At 40.1% G+C, this 22,238-nt stretch overlaps 1 protein-coding gene across 1 annotated transcript in view; it reads left to right on the top strand.

Moving 5' to 3' along the window:
- LOC143295709 (spermatogenesis-associated protein 17-like) overlaps positions 1–20,599 on the top strand; it is an 85,180-nt gene extending 64,581 nt beyond the window's left edge. Inside the window, exons 9-10 of the mRNA XM_076607332.1 lie at positions 17,671–17,800; positions 18,410–20,599. Of these exons, the coding sequence (XP_076463447.1) occupies positions 17,671–17,800; positions 18,410–18,484 (205 nt within the window). The 3' untranslated portion in view covers positions 18,485–20,599. The remainder of the gene's footprint in view (positions 1–17,670; positions 17,801–18,409) is intronic.
- Positions 20,600–22,238: the final 1,639 nt, after the last annotated feature.

Here is a 22,238-nt window from a genome sequence, read left to right as displayed (position 1 = left end):
TCTCTGGGGAACTTTTCCATCCACGTTCAAAACTGCAATCGTCTGGCCTCTTCTGAAGAAATCCAGTTTTTAATCAATTTGGTCAAGGTGGACACATTTTCATCATGTGTAACAGTGCAGTTTTATAACATACAACAGACATTTATGTAGCATCGGCACAGAGTTATAGACACTTTGTTTAGCTAACATAATATGAAAAGAACACAACCCATACATTGTTTTCTGGGGAAAAAAAACAACACACACACACAAAACAACAACAACAACAAAAACATATGGAGTATCTTATGTATGAATGCGTTTCCTTTAGTTTTCTTTATAAAACACCCATTACACAGTCATGTTAAGCATTATTACTGCAGACACATAAGTGCAGATGAATACACACATACATGTATTATTTACATACTCGCATACTTACACATTCACATACATCTGTTCTTCAAGTATAAAAATATATCATTGAGCCTTCATTATTGTTGTGCATTTTGATCTTTCATCATATTTTGTTATGGGTTATTGTTTTCAAGAAGTTTTATATATGGACACCATTTTCTTGTAAATACAACGCTTAACATTTCCATTGAATGCATATATCTTTCTACTTTATAACTATTTCTTAAATCATTCAGAAAGTGCTGTATACATGGTTTTATCTTATTTATTCTGCATTTATAAACAAAATATTTTGCAAAAAGTATAATATAGTTGAAAGTTTCATTGTTTTTGTAATTTCATCATTTCCAAAGAGAACTAATTCTATGTTTAACTTAATGTTTGAGCAAGTATCACATCTTTCTTTAAAAACGTTTTCTAAATTCCTTCCAAAACAATTGAGAGTACTTGCAAAACCATTGATAATATTGTACTGAATCTATTTCATTTTTACAGAAATTGCTTTTGTTACTGTTTGTAATGCCCATTTTCTTCAGAATTTTGTTTGTAACTAAAATGTTGTGACAAATTCTAATTTGAAACCACTTCAGTTTTATCTCTTTTACTTTTTTTATTTGCTTCATCGAGGTTACACAATTAACAATGATATCTAATTTTTGCTCCCACTTAACAAAGGAATTTATATTGTAAATAAAGAGTGGTTCAAGAAGTATATCATAATATGTTTGTGAGCCTTTCATAGTAGAGGATGTTAAGTGTAGTGCTTTCAGTTGTTCATTACAGGTTTTATCACTTAGATAAATATTGTGTGTAATTAAGTAACTTTTTATCGATCGTATCAATCCCATATAAACTAAATAATTTACATTAATAGTATATTTTTCTGTAAAGCACGTGTAACTAAGGAAGCACCCATTCTCATCAACAACATCGCTAACCAGAAATATATTCTTGTTTGTCCAATATTTGTAGTGGATTGGGTTGTTACCATCTCTAAATTTGTCGTTATAAAAGAGGGGCTCTGCAAGTACCTCGTGTGGCTCTTTTAATTCTATTTGTTTCGTAAAATTCATGTATGCCTGAAAAACATCTTTCCAAAATTGGTTACATTCAATATTTAGAAACTTTCTTGAACCATACAGATTTAGTGAGTTAATTTCTTGGTATTTTATAAGTAAGATTCTCTTCCACTTTAGTGTTCCTGTGTATAATTTCCTTATCCATGTTATCTTAAGAGCATGTATAAACGTTTCTATGTCTGGTATACCTATTCCTCCATTTGCAACATTATGTATCGAGTATTTTCTTTTAATCTTATCTGGTTTCTTATCCCATATGAATTCATAGCATAGTCTCTGTAATTCTTTTACTTCTTTGTCTGGAGGGTTTGGAAGAAGAATCCATAAGTATATAAGCTTTGAAAGTATGAGAGATTTGAGAATAGCAGTTCTACCGAGGAGTGTGCATATACACTTTGACCAAATCTTGAATAAGTTTTTTGCTTCTGTTAATTTGTCCCTTGTATTCACTCCAGTTATTTTTGATAGATCATCTAAAAACCATAGACCTAAAATCTTGAATTTGGGGGAGTTCCATTTCATATTCTTTTCTGGGAGATATTTCCTTTTCAAATTTTTCATACACCCTAACCAAACATTTAGTGTTTTGTCATAATTTAACTTCAGACCTGAAAATTCTTCAAATCTATTTAGTGTTTTGAATAATTTCTCATACGATTCTTTATCTCCATCTAACGTAAATGTTGTGTCATCAGCAAACTGACTAATTTTAAATTCGGTGTTCAATATATTAATGCCTTTAATACCCTCACCTTCCCTAATCTTGTATGCCAGAATTTCAGAGCACAATACAAATAGGTATGGCAAAATCGGGTCTCCCTTTTGTATTTTGAAACCATTTACTATGACACATGACTTTATATTTCTGTAAAAAGTGCATACCCATTTACATATATCTTCTTCAAATCCAAAAGCGTTTAAGACCTTGTTCATATATACCCAATTTACCGAATCAAATGCCTTTTCAAAGTCTATTGAAACGAATAAGCCTGAAATGTCTTCTTTTTCTAAGTAATGCATGATGTCATATAGTTATCACCAATGTATCTAGCTGGAATGAAACTTGTCTGATCTTCATGTATTAACTTAGGCAGGACTGACTTAATTGTACTAGCTATACATGTTGATCCTATCTTGTAAATAACGTTTAACAAGGATATAGGCCTCCAGTTTTTTAAGTATTCCCTTGGTTTATCCCATTTTGGCAGGCATGTAATTAATCCTTCTTTCTGTGTTGTTGACATTTCTCCACTTATAAATCCTTCATTCAGTGATCTTACAACAAAGTCACTAATGTCTTTCCAGAAAAATTTGAAACAATTTACAGTCATTCCATCTGTACCTGGACTCATAACGTTTTGCATTTGCCTAATAGCATCTGTGGCTTCTTGTCTTGTAATTAATCCTTCTAGTTGTTTTGATTCTGTGATCTTACAACAAAGTCACTAATGTCTTTCCAGAAAAATTTGAAACAATTTACAGTCATTCCATCTGTACCTGGACTCATATCGTTTTGCATTTGCCTAATAGCATCTGTGGCTTCTTGTCTTGTAATTAATCCTTCTAGTTGTTTTGATTCTGTCTCATCAAGTCTGGGTAAGTTGTTTACATAATCACTAATATCTAAATCTTTTACATTCTGTTCTTTGTATAGGTCTTCATAATAATGTCTTTTCGCCTTTAATATTTCATCTGTTTCTGTCAGTATATTACCTTGATCTGTAACTAATTTTAACATGTGTTTACTGATAAATTGACGTTTTTCAAGATTACAAAAATATTTACTTACTTTTTTAGATCTTAAAGCTATCCATTCCATTTTCATTTTCCTTGATTGTATGAACTCTTCCGTTTTCTCCTGCAATTCTCTAGTTATATTATACGACCAAACTTCTTTTTCGAGTCGTTGTATTTTCTTTTCTAACATTTCCTCTTTTTCTGTTTGTTGCTTTTTCTTTCTTATTCTAAAAGTTACTGTTTTTGCTCTTATCTCCATTATCAAAGCATATAGTAAACTGAATTTCATCATTCGGGATATTACATATGTTTTCTCGTGTGTAAGGTAATACTGCATACTGTTCCTTTATTTTCTCTATTGTTTCTTTCACTAACCTAACCCTTTCCTTTCACTAACTTAACCCTTTCGTTGCCAAGAAAATAAGATTTAAGTGAAATCTATTTGCCAGGGTTTTTTCACAAAAAACAGGTATAAATTTTCAAAAAATTCTGTGCTCTTTGTTATTGGAGAAAGACCCAGAAAAGTATATATTTTCTGAAAGGTGGTGGTGGTGTGTCCATCGAGATCGATGATGACCATCGTTGTCATCCAGCTGGGGGATGGGGGAGGGTGGTGGTGGGGTGGGGGGGAGGATGCTCATGAATCTATCTGTGAATGCGCAGATGGCTGAATAGTCCAATCTGCGCACGAAATGTTCGCTGACAGTTGGGGCAGACAAAGACAGGCATACCATTGTCAGGGAGCTTGTTTGCCCGTGACTTTCTGGCCTGCCTCTTCTGAACAGCTGCAGCAGTCCTGTTGGCCTCGCACAACTTGGCGCCTTTGTGCACAGCAGCGCGCCATTTGTCACGGTCCACTGCAGATTCCTCCCAGGCGTCATGGTTGATATCAAACGCTTTCAGAGAGACTTTCAGAGTATCTCTGAAGCACTTCTTCTGACCTCCGTGTGATCTCTTCCCTTGTTGCAGCTCGCCATAGAAGAGCCTTTTGGGCAGCCGATGGTCTGGCATGCGCACCACGTGTCCAGCCCAGCAAAGCTGGGACTGCATCAGGATGGTGAAGATGCTGGGAAGGGTGGTTTTTGCGAGCACCTCTGTGTCTGGGGTCCTGTCTTGCCACTTGATGTTCAGTAGCTTCCTGAGGCATGTTGTGTGGAAGTGGTTCAGCTTCTTGGCATGTCGTTGGTACACTGTCCAAGTTTTGCAGGCGTACAGTAGTGTGGGGAGAACTACTGCTCTGTAGACCTTTAGCTTGGTCTCAAGACTAATGCCTCTTCTGTTCCAGACATTTGCATTGAGTCTACCAAAAGTTGCGCTTGCTCTTGCAATCCTGACGTTCACTTCATCGTCGATTGTCACATTTCATGACAGTGTGCTGCCAAGGTATGTGAACCGCTCCACTGCACTGAGTCTCTGACCGTTGACTGTGATGTTGGGCTCAACGTAGGGTTTCCCTGGGGCTGGCTGATGGAGAACTTCAGTTTTCCTCGTGCTGATGGTAAGGCCAAAGTTCCTGCTGGCAGTGGCAAACTTGTTGACGCTGAGTTGCATGTCAGCTTCAGATCCAGCGTTGAGGGCACAATCATCAGCAAACAAAAAGTCTCTGATGATGTCTGTCATGACCTTCGTTTTTGCTTGAAGCCTTCTGAGGTTAAACAGCTTGCCATCTGTTCAACACTTAAGGCCGATTCCAACATCGCCATCTCTGAAGGCATCAGTAAGCATTGCAGAGAACATGAGGCTGAACAGCGTTGGAGCCAGGACGCAGCCTTGCTTGACACCATTTGTGACAGCAAAAGGAGCAGATGTTTCGCCATTGTCCTGGACTCGAGCCTGCTTGCCTTCATGGAATTGGCTGACCAAGGAAATAAATTTCTGAGGGCATCCATACTTGGCCATGATCTTCCACAGTCCCTCTCTACTCACGGTGTCGAAGGCCTTAGTGAGGTCGACATAGGTGGAGAACAGATCAGCATTTTGCTCCTGACATTTCTCTTGCAGCTGCCTTGCAGCAAACACCATGTCGGTGGTTCCGTGCTCTTTCCGGAATCCACATTGGCTCTCAGGCAAATGACCTTGGTCAAGGTGTGCTGTGAGGTGGTTTAGTAGGATCCTGGCAAGTATCTTGCCTGCGATGGAGAGCAAGGAAATGCCCCGATGGTTATCACAGGCTTGCCGGTTCCCCTTTCGCTTGTACAAGTGAATGATAGATGCAGCTTTGAAATCCTGGGGGATCGTCTCTTCTTTCCACATGAGTGAGTACAGCTGATCGAGCTTCTCAGTCAGCACAGTGCCTCCATCCTTGTAGACCTCTGCTGGTATGGAGTCTGAGCCAGGTGCTTTGCCACTGGATAGCAGACGGATTGCTTTCTGGGTCTCAAGAAGTGTTGGCGGATCGTCCAGTGCTTCGTTGATGGGGACTTGTGGGAGACGGTCTATGGCTTCATCATTTATGAAGGAAGGGCGATTTAAGACAGTGTTGAAGTGCTCAGCCCAGCGTTTGAGAATTTTCTCCTTCTCGGTGATCAAGGTATTCCCATCTGCACTGAGGAGGGGGGATGATCCTGAGGATGTGGGGCCGTAGACTTCTTTTAAGGCATCATAGAACCTCTTCATATTGTGCCTGTCAGCATATCCCTGGATTTCATCAGCTTTGTCACTCAGCCACTTATCCTGCATCTGGCGTAACTTTTGCTGAACAGTCCTGCGGATGGCATCGTACGTATCCTTTTTTGATGTGGACTTTGGGTTGCTCAGGTAGGCTTGATGCAGACGGCGTTTCTCATCCAGAAGCTGCTTGATTTCATCACAGTTTTCATCAAACCAGTCTTTGTGCTTTCTGGTCATGGGTCCCAGGGTCTCTGAAGCTGTACTATAGATCAGCTCACGCAGGGTCCTCCAGTCAGACTCCACATTCTGGTTGTCCAGAGAGGCGGATTCCAGACGATCTTCCAGCAGCTCCACAAAGGACTGTTTGATGGTGATGTTTTTCAGCTTAGCGATGTTGAGCCGTTTTGGAGCCTTCTGGCCTTGGGGGCGTCTCTTGGGCTGGATTCGAATATTCAGCTTCGAGACTACAAGGCGATGGTCTGTCCAACACTTGGCGCCGCACATGGTCTTTGTTACACGTACATCTTGCTTATCCCTTTTCCTGACGATGACATAATTGATGAGATGCCAATGCTTTGAGCGAGGGTGCATCCATGACGTCCTGTTACGGGCAGGGAGGCAGAAAACTGTGTTGGTTATCAGCAGTTCGTGCTCTGCACAGGTCTGAAGCAAAAGCAATCCATTTGGGTTGCAGTGGCCCACACCGTGCTTTCCAATCACTCCATCCCAGGAGATGTAGTCAGAGCCAACTCTAGCATTGAAGTCCCCAAGAATGATGAGCTTATCTGTTTTAGGGATAGCAGCAATGACAGAGTGAAGGTCCTCGTAGAACTTCGCCTTCACTTCATCCGGGTTGGTCATGGTTGGGGCGTAGGCACTGACAATGGTGAGGTGCTTCTGGCCAGATGCCAGTGGGAGTTTCATGGTCATAAGCCTATCGTTGACTCCCTTTGGGATTCCAGCTAGCTTGCTGACAAGTGCTGTTTTTACTGCAAAACCAACGCCAGCCTCACGTCACTCTTCGCTTCCTCGTCCACTCCAGAAGAAGGTGTAACCAGATCCCTGTTCACAGAGCTCGCCTTCGCCTGCAAGCCTAGTCTCACTCAAGGCTGCGATGTGAATGTTGTATCTGGCGAGTTCGGATGCAACTAGTGCCGTTCTCCTTTGGGGTCTGTCCGCGTTATCTCTGTCCAGGAGAGTCCTTATGTTCCAAGCACCAATGGTGAGAGGAACGATCCTTGTTTTTTTCTTTTCTTTCTTGTTTCGACTGCTGATGTAGGGTCCCCGCCAGCCGCGGTATGCTGGCCAGGGTGATATGGAGCAGGCAATTTTTAGGGCACCTTTTCTAGCCCCTTCCTCATGCCAGGGAGGTGAGCAGTGCATTCCTAAAGAGGGCTGCTCAGACGCTCAGACGGCTGCCGAGCTCCATCGCTGCTCCTGTCGACGAAGAACGACCCTATGGCCTGAGCCGCCTGCGTGCAGGTCTGCGGCTGCGACTGCCAGTGTACCCACACCTGTCGTTTCGTTGCTCGCCTGTCGCCACAGGACTTGGGGGTGGTAAAATGAAGGATGAAAGGTCATTTTGGATGACTGATGACTTGCGCGATGAGTTTGTTTAAAGTGAAGAGGAGTTGCGCAACGTCGACCTCACTCTCTCGTCTGGGTCCACCAATTTCCAGTGGCAAGACTAAGTTGAGATGACTGGAGGATGAGCACGGATGCAGTGGATGACCAAGATATCCTTTCGGTGTCTCATCTTGCTCTCTGCACTCCACAGTGCGTTGCTGTAACTGCCTTCCTCTCCGTTGAACCGATAGGTTTCTTCCGCAGATTCTGCCGGATCCAGACTTCGCATGCATGGGTTGACACACCCCGGGGGCCAAGTGCGTGTGGCATGCACACAGCACGGTGGAGCTAGATGGCCGTCAGTGGCTCTCCTGAGCCAACGCCCTTTTATGGATCTCCATAAGGGTGTCTAGCCACCCGCCTCACCAGTCCCAGAAGGGAGCGGTGGGAGTGCTGGTTTAGTCGCCGGCAACCCGACCCTGAACAGGTTGTACTGGATTACAGGTTACCAGTAGCAGATCTAATGACCTGACCTGACCTAAATGAATAAAGAATACAAAACACATGCTGTTTTCCCATTTTATATATTTTTAGTGACATGCTGTTGTTTTGAAATCAGTGTTTTGTTTTTTGTCACATTTTCAACTTGTTCATTACAAACATTAGTTAGGTAATTTGCACTAAAATATCATATTTTCTGGACAAATGGATATATTCAAACACAAAATCATACTAGAACAACCGCAATAATTTTTTTTAAGAGACAGATACACAATGTATTGTGACTTCTCCAAATGATAATATGGATGTGAGGCCACAGCCCCCCGCCCGCCCCCCACCCACCCAAGCTCCCTCAGTCTCCACCCCCCTCCTCTTCACCCCTCTCACAAGGTCACTTTATCTAGTTCTCATCAGACCGCGCTGGCTGAGTGCCAAGAATATCACTCACACTGTGTCCTGCTAATTATTCGGTCACGTTCTGTTGTCTGCTAACATCTGTACAGCTGGCATCACTCACTGATAGTCTATCTTGCCACTCTCTTGATTGCTTCCTTTATTTTCTATCAAATCGTCCTATAAATGTTCATCACTGTCTTCTCCGAATTTACGCTTCAATTCTTTCTGAGCATCAGCTAAAGAAAGTAATCTTGGTTGATTTAGTTTGCCACAATCGTATGTCTTGAGAACGGCATCAGTCCGACACATTTTGTTGAGTGAGCAAGGAGAGGAGCCAGGCAAATACTGGGACAGTAACCCAATCAAAACGTTCAAATAAAGGACTGCCTCATGATGTAGATGGTGTTTCTAGCTATGAATAGAATCTAGAAAGATTCCCCAGGCTAAAGCTACCACTATTTTTGTCAACGAACTGAATGCAAACCAGGGAAAAGTCAATATTTCAATGATGAGTCATCTTGCCATTGTGGCAGCGAAGCTACATGCTTGCGATGACGAGTTATCTCATCATATAGGCAGCCTAGGGGTTAATATAATCACTGTCTCTAAGTAAAGATGAGTTAAATTTCCAAAAAGGTTTTCTTTTGGGTTCTGTATTAAATACTAAGTCAACTTTGACTAAAGAGTGGTCACTTCTATAACCATACAAAATATCAGCGTCTTTAATACCAGTAACCAGGTTATCTGAGATCAAGAAGAAGTCAAGACGGCTTTGTTGTAAGGGAGTTGGTCTTCTTCAAGTGTATCTTAAGACTTCAGTATTGAGCTCCCTCCATATATCTACTAACTGTAAATCATCTGTCATCTTTAAAACTCTTTCTTGTGCTCCCTGATTATTCATATGCTTATAATTATGATAGTCTATCTTGGGATTCATTACTAAATTCCAATCCCCTCCCATTATGACGTTAGAAATTTCTTGCTCTTCAACTTTTTTCTGAATTTCTTCAAAAAATATACGGTCATCTCTGTTAGGGCCATAAAGGTTTACCAATAGAATTTCTGTATCAAGATAGCTACTCCTCGTGACCTAGAATTATTAGATGAAAAAACACGTTCATAACCCCATTCAGCCCTTATTTGTTTCTCCATCTTTTTTGTAAAGTGCGTATCTTGTAAAAAAATAAATTGAATATTTTTTTGTCTTAAGTATTGTAAAACATCTTTCCTTTTTTGAAAAGAACCTAGCCCCAGGCAATTTAAGGTTGATATTTTTAGACTATTCATGAATGAATTGTGTATTGGACCACACATATTGCACCATTAATATTTCAAAAACAAAGTTTTCCACCTGTACCATCTTTTCTAATCTAAGAAATAAAAAAAGAATAAAAAGGATAATGAATTCCTTGTTCTGTACAAACTGAAGTATCAGACACTCAAATATTTGGGGAAAATGAAAGGAAATATATGAAAAAGAAAGAAACAAGACAAAATATTGCCCATTCACACAAAAATACGCATACATTGGCAAAGAAGTACAAAACAAACAAACAAACAAACCAAACAAAAAAGGCAGACACCTGTTTCTCTCTGACTATCCTTGGCAATCAGGGAACACAACATCGCACAACTTTTCATGTATTATTTCATAAAGCTGTATTTCACAAGAAAAAAAAAATCTCCCTCCCATTCTCGTGGAAAGTATTTTTTACAAGATGTGTGTGTGTGTGTGTGTGTGTGTACCTCTACGTGCGTGTGTGTATAAAACTTGTAAAAGTCATGCGAGCAATTTTGTCTTCTCTTTTTCTCTCTCTTTCCAGATTTTTTAACAAATTAGCAAAACTCAAAACAACTAAGGCAATATTCACATGACATTCATGCCAGTATGTTCTGATTTCTTAACTCACCTGGAGATCCTGAACCATCAAGGGAAATCTGGAACAAGTGCAATACAACTTTCCCTCACTCTGCCCACAGTCACCTGTGTGTGTGTGTGTGTGCGTGTGTGTGTGTGTGTGTGTAGCGGGAACGAACATACATAATCAGCTAAAGTATGTTTCACAAGAGTATGAGCAAATGCAGGTCACACCTGTGACCCGACAATGATATTTAAGTACAATCATTACAAACCGAATACGTTATGTACAGTGATTCATAACACAAAAAGACTGATTCATTGTAAAATTTTAACCATAACTTTACACACAAATCACATAGGTGAAAAAGGTATGATTTCAGTAACTTCAAAAAAGCAGTCTCTCAGTAAGGAGAGCAGAAGAAATATTCTTCTTCTTCTTTTTTTTTTTTATAGGCGATTAAGACAGATTATGAGTGAACAGTTGTGTGTGTGTGTGTGTGTGTGTGTGTGTGTGCGCGTGCGTGCGTTTCAGACTGTGACTTCATCTACGCAAAGGACTGTCTTCAGTTAACAAACAAAACAACAACAAAAAAGAAAAGAAATATAAACATCAGTATCAATTGTAAAATGTAATGCTGATAATAAATAGATAAATAAAATAATGCACCAGTCAGTCCTACAATCTGACAAAAATTAACACTTGATCCAACCAATCAATGATCAATCAAACATTCAGTGTGTAAATTGACGGGTTCATAACCAGGAAAAACAAAAACAAAAAAAAACCGAGTTGCATGGCATATGTTTTTGAATACATCTTTCAGCTTTTGGCATACAATTTCAAATGTGTTATAATTTTCATACACAAACAGTGTATGGTGGGGATGGTGCAAAAAAGAAAAAAAGGTGCCGAGATCAAAACAGAGGCAAACACAATGAAACAAGAGACGCAAGGCCTTCAAGACTCACTTGTGATACACTTTTTTTAAAAATCCAAGTTTTTTATGTATTGAGTATAATTTCAAAATGTAATGTTTAAGATGAGAAAGATCAGTTTAAAGCAAATTAAGTCCCCTAGCATTAATTACAGAGTAATTTCCCTTTTTTACTATCTGCACCAAAACGTTTGCAAAATAAATAAAACTTTCATGCTTAGCAAACGAAGTTCCTGTTTCAACAAAAAATGATAATAATGACTGCTCTTGTTGTTGTGTCAGAATATCAGATCAAAGTGCCAAGTTTAGAGAATACAAAAAATATAAATATAACAGTAAATGCAGTTTGCATATAATTAGGCTTCATTTTTTTAATTTTTTTGTGCCCATCCCAGAGGTGCAATATTGTTTTAAACAAGAGGACTGGAAAGAACTGAATTTTTCCTATTGTTATGTCTAATTTGGTGTCAACTGACAAAGTATTTGCAGAGAAAATGTCAATGTTAAAGTTTACCACGGACACACACACACACACACACACACACACACAGACAACCGAACACCGGGTTAAAACATAGACTCACTTTGTTTACACAAGTGTGTCAAAAATCCAAAGGGGTTGGGCACATAGTAATGACATTTGATACTTTTAATGTCTGAATACGAAAACGTATGTATGTATGTGGAGGTGTGTGTGTGTGTGCGTATGTGTGTGCGTGCGTGCGTATGTGTGTGTGTGTGCTGGTGGGAAGATGGGTGAGTAGGTGTTTTGGTATGCATTCCGTCCAGGCATGTGAACAATCACTGTTTATATATCAACCTAGAAATCCAACCTTGACTCAAACATTTTGAAAAACTTTTGACCAGTTTCTAACCTTCCTATTCTGTCCAAACTTCTTGAAAATGCCATCCTGAAGCAGCTCTACAACCACCTTTGTTTCAACAATCTACTCCACCCATTTCAGTCTGCCTATCATGCTGACAATAGCCTTAATCCTTTTCAGTCTGCCTATCGTGCTGACCACAGCACTGAAACCACTCTCCTCCACATCCTGAATAATCTACTGCTAGTGTCCGACTCAGGAAAAATTTCTAACTCTTCTCAAACTGTCAGCCGCCTTTGACACAATAGATCATTTGTCCTTCTTCCCCATTTTTATTGTCTCACTTGTGTAAACAAAATGAGTCTGTGTTTTAACCCAGTGTTCGGTTGTCTCTGTGTGTGTGTGTGTGTGTGTGTGTGTCCGTGGTAAACTTTAATATTGACATTTTCTCTGCAAATTCTTTGTCAGTGGACACCAAATTAGGCATAAAAATAGGAAAAATTCAGTTCTTTCCAGTCATCTTGTATAGAACAATATTGCACCTCTGGGATGGGCACACACACACACACACACAAAAATGAAGCCTAATTATATACAAACTGCATTTACTGTTATATTTATATTTTTTGTATTCTCTAAACTTGGCACTTTGATCTGATATTCTGACACAACAACAAGAGCAGTCATTATTATCATTTTTTTGTTGAAACAGGAACTTCTTTTGCTAAGCATGGAAGTTTTATTTATTTTGCAAACGTTTTGGTGGAGATAGTAAAAAAGGGAAATTACTCTGTAATTAATGCTAGGGGACTTAATTTGCTTTAAACTGATCTTTCTCATCTTAAACATTACATTTTGAAATTATACTCAATACATAAAAAGCTTGTGTGTTTTACTCTCAGTGTACAGGGCTTTCACTATGTTCATTCGCCCAAGTGGTCTTTTTCGGAAAATACTAAAATCAGTACGATGAGTGGACTTTACAGATCTGTTGGCTGAGCCCTAAAGGTCATGGGCAAAAATCTATTGCGTACACATATTTATACACATTCAAAGCGCGTGCTCATATTCTTCGCGAACGCGAACGATGCCATTTTGTTTCAAGTTGTTGACCTGCCTGTTCAATCCTATATTCAATGGACAATACATGATAACGTGATGGAAAGTTGGAGAAGGAGACCGTTAAATATTTATTCAGAGAAAGATTTGTGAACGCCTCATCACTTACTGGATTATGTCCCAAACTGCCATAAAAATATCCCACAGAATCAGTTGGAATTCACAGTTAAAAATTGTAAACCATGCGAACCTTGAACTGATCACGATGAAACAAAAAAATTTCCAGTCTTGACTTTTCTCAAAATGAAGTCCTTTTCACTTCTTACGACGTTTAGAAGTACTTGTACTTGGCTCTACATGTTATTAGTTTAACAAAATACTAAATTTTCATATCAACTTTAAAACTATAAAACTAGAATGAACATAAAAGAGAAATTGAATCAACCATGTCGTACATTCCCGGCAGGTGTAACTAAACTTGTACATCTATCTAGATCTAGTGAAAATGGCTAAATGTTGCAGTGTGATTGCGGTGATAGCCATTAAAAAGAATTTTTTATTGCCCTTAAAGTTTTTTGAATGCCCAAGATACACCAGAATAATATGATTTAAACAGCGTTCTCACTGTGAATACCGCAATTGATTTATGGCCCTTTAAAAAAGTGTGTTCAAATGTTAAATTTTAGAACGTCAGTTAAGGAGCCACGATAGCGTAATGGATAAGGCAGTTTCTTCTCACCTGAACACGCGGGGTTCGAATCTGGTTAGGATTTTTTTTTTTTTTTTTTTTTTTTAAACCCGAAGCTTTATAATAACAAATACAGAACACATTTTAACGATTAGATTTTTTTTTAAAGTGTATCACAAGTGTCTTGAAGGCCTTGCCTCTCTTGTTTTACATTTGGTATCAATGGTACTGCTCTCAGCTAGTTCAAATCATATTTCACCGACCAATGCCAGTCTGTCATAGTTGATGATTGTCAGTCTGAAGCCATTAGGGCCCAGTGCTCTTCACACTGTACACTGCTCTTTTCACTGAAATATTCAACCGCCACAATGTCAGTCATCATTCTTGTGCTGATGACATTCAGCTTCAAAAAAGTGATACCCTGATAATTTGTTCTTGCTCTTGCAAGAAACATCTGACTGCTTCCTGGACATTCAAAACTAGATGACTCTATATAAGTTTCAACACAGACAAAACCAAAGCAATGATCATAGGAACTAAACAAAAACTCTCTTCCATCAAAACTGACGCTATCAAACGTACATCCAACCCTCTTTCCAGCTCAGTCAGGAGCTTCAGCATTGTCCTTGACAACACATTGTCCATGCAAAAATTTATCAGTCAGACCTGTCAATCCTGCTGTTGTCAATTGCAGTGCATCAGTTCCATTCGGAAATATCTGTCCACTGACGCAACATCTAGACTTGTCGTTTCTCTCATTCTCTCTCGCCTTGACTACTGTAATTCTCTATTGTCTGGTTTGCCTGCTTCATCCATTCAGTCCCTTCAGTGCATACAAAACTCTGCTGCCTGACGTGTCCTCAGAAATAAAAGATCTGAGCACATCACTCCTCTCTTGCAACATCTCCATTGGCTCCCTGTCTCACACAAAATAAAATACGAGATCAGCACTCTATGGTATAAATGTATTCACAAATCTTCCCCTTCCTGTCTCTGTGGCTGCCTTCACCTCTACACCCCATCTCACTCTCTATGATTGGCTTCTGATCCACTCTGTTTATGCATACCCAGATTCACAAACACTCCGCTGTCAGCCACCATTCTTTCAATGTCTCTGGACGTTGCATTTAGAATGAACTTTCACTTTCGCTTTGTCAGGTCTGCTCTCAGCTCTTTCAAGTCTGGCCTTAAAACCCACCTCTTCCCAAGATAGCCTCCCTCCCCTGCCTCTTCCTTGTCTTCGGTTTCTCCAGTTTAGATTTATGCATGTGTGTAAGTGACAGATTCAGTGCAAAGTGTAATCAGTACTGAGCAAGCTTTTTAAGTGCATTTTTGATCATTTAGTGTGTAGCCATTTGAATGAGTAGTGTTGTGTACATTTATTATTCAGTCAGTCAGCAATATGAGATAGGTGGTACACATTTGGTGTTTCTACGTTTGAACTTTGAAGGCTTTTTTCTTTTTCTGTTGTTGTTAAAACAGGAAATGGTTCAGACACAAGATTAGATTTATCTACATTTTTGTCAGAGGTCTCTGGCTGGTACATGTCAGCTTCGTTAGAATTATAGATATCATAACTCTAAAATTGATTTATATGTAAAGCAAATAGTCTTAGACTGTTTAACAAGAAATTGCCACAAAGAAACCTGGAAATGATGCATGAACAGAAAATATGGTTGCCAAACAAGGGAAGTAACCTAATATAAAACACCAGTTAAAGAGAAGAAATGATGAACTGTTCCCATACTCATTCCACATGTAATCAAAGGCCCACATTTGAAACAGGGATGGTGGAGTGGTGGAGGGAAGGGAGTAAGAGTGGAGTGAAATGGGGTGTGAGCCTGATGAATCAGCAGAGGACAGCCAAATTTGTCTTGGAAACAAAACTCAACTGAGAGTGTAAAAGCAAATGAAAAGAAGAAGACAAAAGGCCCCCATCCCTCACTACCCTCTGAACCTTCAGTCAAAGGTTTCTCTCACCAAAAAGTTATTTGCCTCAGTTTTCTCAAAAATATTAAGGACAAAACAGCATTTTATTATGCAAGAGGTTGTTCTTTCCTCCTTTTCTCAGCTTATAATTTGAAATACAGTTCTGTTTAATGTTTAGTGTCATATACTGTTCCATGTCAAACTGGTGCAAACTAGGCCTATCAGTTTGCTCTTTTGGCCCAGCTAGCACAGTACAAAGTCATCTCTGTCAGGCCTGCCATCTGCTCAGCCAATCAGCACAATTCTTTGCTTTCAGTACTGATGGCCAACGGTTGACTTGACGAGTCCATTTGGTTTTGGCTTTGTCTTTCCCCAACCTTTTGCTGACTTTTTAAAGTATAGTTTGTTTCACTCTTGCTTTTCCACAGGTTTTTTTTTTTTAACATTGTTTGCATTTGTACTGATATTTGATTCAATCTCACTACTCATGTCTCTTTGAATCATTACTTTCTTCTTCTTACTTCATCCCGATTACCTCTCTTTCCTTTCTATTTTGGGGCTCAAAGCATGGGTTCTGACTAGTACCAGTTGTTGTGCCTAGCAAACCACCCCACAGTGGATGAACCCTAGAGACTGGGTTGGTTTCACCACATGATTCTAACCCATGCCAAGTCTCCAGATTTTCCCATTTATATGACTGGGGTGATGCATCTCTTGAGACGGATCACCCGATAACCTTAAAATTGGTCAGGAAGGAAATCAGGAGAAACAAGGTTGTGCTTCCTCCCTCAGAGTCTTTCCAGTCAGAGGATTGTTTTGGTGGGGTCATGCCTCAATTGTTTCCACTGCTGGTTTATGCATGAATTTCTCCATAAGGGGATTACATAGCTGTTCTTTATTCCCAACAGTTCACTGAGGCTGCTCTCAGTGGTGGTACAGCCCTCCCATGCCAAGTCCTGTCTCTCAGCTCCTCTATGGGTGGGCTCCCTGGATTGGTCATATGATTCTTGCTATCTTGCCCCCATTCCTTGGCACCTTCAAGTCAGTGAGGTCTGTGGCAGGCAGTCGCACTATCCAGCCCACCTCCCCTGGGACGTCTGGTTCCAGCAGAAGGATACTGTTCATGGTTAGCAAGGCACAGGACCCTGCTATCCGGCCTCTCTCATCCAAATCCCTTTGGTCTCAGGACATAGAGGGGCATGTGGCAGGTGATTCTTTCACCATCTGAACACCTCCCCTCTTGGGGGGGAGACTGAAGTGTGGTGGCTCTGGGCCATCATCCTGTCAGTCTGCCAGAGAGTTTGACTCCCATGTTACACACTTTACCTCCCTCCAATCTTAACAAGCTACCCTCTTCAAATGGCTGGATTGGTGAATGTAAAAAGGGTCCCTGGCATGCTGCTTCATGGGGCTTTAACTCTCAGCTAGTATGGTTTGAGGGCACATTGTCTGTCTGTACCAATCAGGCAGCTGGGTAGGGGGGTTCTGTCTTTAAGGGGACTCCATACCTTCTCAGAGAAGTCTCCAGGGGGCTTCACTCAGGGAAACATGGAAACCCAAGAGGGTTCCCCTGTGGGACTTGTTCCTCATTCTGGATTTCATTGAAAAAGTAGTTTGAGCCCTTGGATTGTATTCCCTTTGATGCGCTCACCCTCAAAACTACTTTTCTCTTTTTGCTGCTTACTGACATTGTGAGATACATGGTCTGTAAGGTTATGGCCGGTTTGATATGGTACAGTATGTGACACGAAAATGGGGAGTTTTTACTGTACTCCTTATTTGTTTGAATACTTGCCATTTCAGATTCATATGCCCACCCATCTTTCCCCACTGCTTTTGGTGCCCGCCTGTCCTTCCCCACTGTTTTCCTGTTCTTCACATAGGTTATTCCTTGTTGGCCATTGAATGGCAATACAGTCCTTAAGGCAGGGAATTGCACTGATTGGCTGAGCAGCCTGATGGAGTTGTTTCAGTTCTGTTTTAGCCATGAACTTTGGCCAGCAGATTGGCCTAATTTGCACCAGTTTGACATGATGAATATATTAAACCAAACAGGGAGTATAATTAAAACTCCACATGTTTATTTCAGATTCCAGCCCTTCACCAGACGCAGTGTGCCATATGAGCCACTGCTGCACACCACATCCAAGTTTGGCCACTTGCCATATGGATCCAAGTACTTCCGTGAAGCAGATCTGAGCAAGCACGTGGCAAACAAGGTAGAATGTGTAATGCATTTTAACTGAGTGTTCTAGTAACAACTTTTGTTAAATGATATTTGTGTTCGGTGCATTACTGTTTTTTTTAATGATTGTAATCATTGTGTGATGCAATGATAAAAGAAGCTTTGCATAAAACAAACAACACAGTATTCACTCTGACATAGACTGCTGACAAAATGTGACTGTTTACAGACCTTGACATGCAGTGCTTTACTGACAGACCTCTGATGCATTATTGACCACAGACCAGATATTTGTCATTGGTGACAGTCAGTTATTCAATGTTAGTGACAGACAAATTACTGACTGTTGGTAACAAAGACAGAAACACTGACAACCCATTGTCAAATGATAAGTAAAAGAATGTGTGTCTCTTGCATACACATGTACACACACAGAAGCGATAATGCATACACTCAGTCATACACACAAATGTATGTATGTGGACATGCATACACACACATACAGAGACACCCAACTTACATACATTTATGCATATTGCATACATACCGCCCCCCACCCCCCTCCTCCCACACACTGGGTTTGCCAAGCAGAACTTGTTTTTTCTTCCAGTATCCGCTAACTGAATATTGTTTCTGTTCACAGCCCTTCAAGATGCTGGTTCCACCAATCCCAGTCTTTGAGAAGCTGAATGACACATACTCACAAGGGCAGGTTTAACACAAGTGTTTATCTACCCCAAATATACACTGCATTGGAACAGTCTGAACAAACGATAAAGCATGAGGCTTTTTCATGGAATCACTTCCAGAGATTTTACAGACAATCTTTGATATGTATGTTTGTTTGTTTGGACTTAAAAAGTATTTAATTTTGCTTTTTTTGTGCACATGCATTCCATTTTTTGGGGCTTTCTTTTCAAGGAGGATTGAGGGGTAGTGTTATATGTGGCATTTTATCTCCTGTGTTGGCTAAGAATCAGGAGCTTGTGCACAGTTGGTTTTGTTCATGAATTCCTTGTGGTGTTTTAGTGTGTTTTATGCTTTAATTTTCTGTATTTGCTCTATATTCTTTCTTTTTTTTCCCCCTTTTTCCCCCTTCAAAAACAAGGTTCTATTTTTCCTGTTTTCCAGCTTGAATCAAGATTACAGTTTCACTTCCATTCATACAACAACAACAAACATTTTTTCTGGTCTAATGAGAGAAAGAAAAAAACCAAAAAAACAAAAAAACAAAAAACAGTTGGAGATATATGAGGTTTACAAAAAGGAAGAACTTGAGATATGATGACACTCTGGGTGATTTTTAGCAAATGTAGACATATGCACAAAGACAATGAGAACATAAACATGTATATACAAACACATGAATATATATATACACACACACACACGTACATATACATACATATACACATACACATACATATGCACACTTCCGCACAACATGAAATCTAGCAAGATTATTCATAGTACATTCATCATTATATATTCAGTATTGATTTTATATTAAGATTATCTGAAAAGTTAATAGGGTAGGTAGGCCTAATTGTGAACGATCCAAAGCGATCAGCTCAATGTGTGTATTATACAGATAACAGGTTGTATGATCGTCAAATGCAGCTCTTCTGTTTTTGAAGGCTTTCTCCGACAGGTTGCACCAGTAAAGGTTTATCTGCTCCTTTTTTCAATGGTTTAAATAGCAGGGGTGCATGACGGTAAATGCGAATGGGCAAGTCTTATTGCGAACGATAGGTTTGGGTACATGCGGGCAATTAAAACAGAAGCAGGTCTTTCAGTCATTAGACATAATATATTATTGGAACATGGCACCAGACTGTTATATTGTTGGTTTTGATCACATGTGCACAAACACACACAAACACGTTTAAGCACACACATCCCACATCATGCACAACCACACCCTTTTGAAAGCGCTCATTAACTGTGCAGCATTGTTCAGTATCAGTATCAGTAGCTCAAGGAGGCGTCACTGCGTTCGGACAAAACCATATACGCTACACCACATCTGCCAAGCAGATGCCTGACCAGCAGCGTAACCCAACGCGCTTTGTCAGGCCTTGAGAAAAAAAAACAACAACAAAAAAACGGGGGAATAAATAATAGATAAGCTTGCATAAATAAATAAATAATAATTATAATATAGAAAAAGGTAGTAGTAATAATATTAGTAATACTAATAAAATGATAATAATAAAACATAAATAAATAAATAAATAAGACAACAATGGTGATAAATAAGCGGATAAATGTAAAACATGAAGACATACATTCACACATACACCCACACATGCATAACAGAAATGCACCAAACATGCAGTTTCACAGATATGAAAGCACAGTCAAATACATATAAACGTACATGAGCTCCAACACACACACACACACACACACACATTACCTTGCACCTCCTCTACCCCCCTCCTCCACACACTCATTTCTAGTCTACGTATCGCGGCTTCCACGGCACACACACACACACACACAAACACACACTCACAGAGATGAACACTTACTTGTACAAGCACATATGAAAGCACAGTCAAATACATATAAACATGAGCTTCAACACACACATACACACACACACACACACACATTACCTTGCACCTCCTCTACCCCCTCCTCCACACACTCATTTCTAGTCTACGTATCGCAGCTTCCACGGCACACACACACAAACACACACTCACAGAGATGAACACTTACCTGTACAAGCACACACACACGCCCATATCTCCCACCCCCAACCCCACACACGTACATACAAAGATATATATATATATATATATATATATATATATATATATATATATATACGTTCCAATATCCTGTTGCTCCCACATTGTAGGCATGCATACACTCACATACCTCATCCTCTACCCCACCTCCCCCCGCACTCCCACCTCCCCTCACACACACACACACACACACACGTACACATATCTCTCCTGACACTTGTGTACACTTTCACTCTCGCGCATTCACAAACGCACTCAAAAGCACAGACCCACACATACACACACATACACACACGCACAGAGGCTGCCACTGACTGGCCGCAAGAGGGATGGGAAAAGATCTCTGATGCCAAGAACGTGGCGTCTAGTGTGTTGCTCAGTCTATTGTATTTGGAAAGGCCCACAGAGACTCTGTTCCGTTTTGAAGAAATTTGCGCAATGTTGGTTTGGAAATGATGCCGATATTTGTTTGATTTGCAAAGCATCGTGCTCTACCTTTCATGTTAGACTTGCGGCCGCTCCCTCTCTCTGCTTCTATTTCTTTGCGGCGATCGATGGTGTGATGGCCTTGTACCTGTTCTTTTTGGTATTCTTTGACTTTTCTGAGGATTTCCGATTTTCCTAGATGTAGGCCGCTCGTTGGTGTTGCGTTACCAGCAAGTCTGTCAGCTCGCTCATTTCCCTTAACACCTGCATGTCCCGGGCAGTATGACCATGTGAGTTTTTTAATCTGAAAGTTGCGCATTGCCTTATGCCACTCTGGGCTTCCCATTCCGTTTTCAATTTTCTGTATGAGGTTCATTGAGTCGGTTAGAATCATGGCATGTTGGTTTCCGGGCGTATGGATGGACGATAGCCACTGGAGGGCATGTGTCACAGCTTCAACTTCCATCGTTAGGCTGGAGGTTGTGACTTTGTAGGCAGCATTCTCTTCCCAAATTGTTTTTCCATTTTGTTTCGCAGTGAATCCCCAACCAGACTGGTCTTTGGTGACTGAGCCATCTGTGTATATGATGATGTCCTCTTCTTTACTGTTTTCTTCTATAAGTAGCTTCACTTCCGCATCAGTTTTGCCCTCTGGCCATTCCCGACAATGTCTTCCTAGAGTGGGTGAAATGACTGTGTTGAATAGATGGTTGAGGTTTTCGGGGTTTTTCTCCCATTCTTTTGTTTCTTTCAGGTCTTGTAGTCGGCATACTAGCTGGATTGTGCATTGTTCAAAGATAGACTAATCAAAATATCCTATGGTCTGATTGCAAATGGCACTTTTGGAAATTCCTGTCAAAACTGACGTTGTGATGTCACCATTATGCTTTCTCAAATTCTCCCAGCAGTGAAAATGCACAATTCATATAACATATCCAATCAAATCAGCTATTTTAAATCGTGTCAAAGTTAAAGTCCTACAACTTGCTTCCTTTCATTTTAGGATTTAAAATTGGTTAGGAAGGAAATCAGGAGAAACAAGGTTGTGCTTCCTCCCCCAGAGTCTTTCCAGTCAGAGGATTGTTTTGGTGGGTCATGCCTCAATTGTTTCCACTGCTGATTGATGCATGAATTTCTCCTCAGCTATTTTAAATCGTGTCAAAGTTAAAAGTCCTACAACTTGCTTCCTTTAGTTTTAGGATTTTGAAAGAACGTTTGTGAACTTGGTTGGCAGTGGTGCACAAAGAGAAGAAAGAGCATGGAAATAGACAGAAATAGCTCATGTAA

The sequence above is a fragment of the Babylonia areolata genome, chromosome 21 (assembly GCF_041734735.1).
Source record: "Babylonia areolata isolate BAREFJ2019XMU chromosome 21, ASM4173473v1, whole genome shotgun sequence".
In the NCBI taxonomy this organism is placed as follows: Eukaryota; Metazoa; Mollusca; class Gastropoda; order Neogastropoda; family Buccinidae; genus Babylonia; species Babylonia areolata.
The sequence above is the reverse complement of the archived record's forward strand: the minus strand, read 5'-3'. Positions and strand labels throughout refer to the sequence as shown.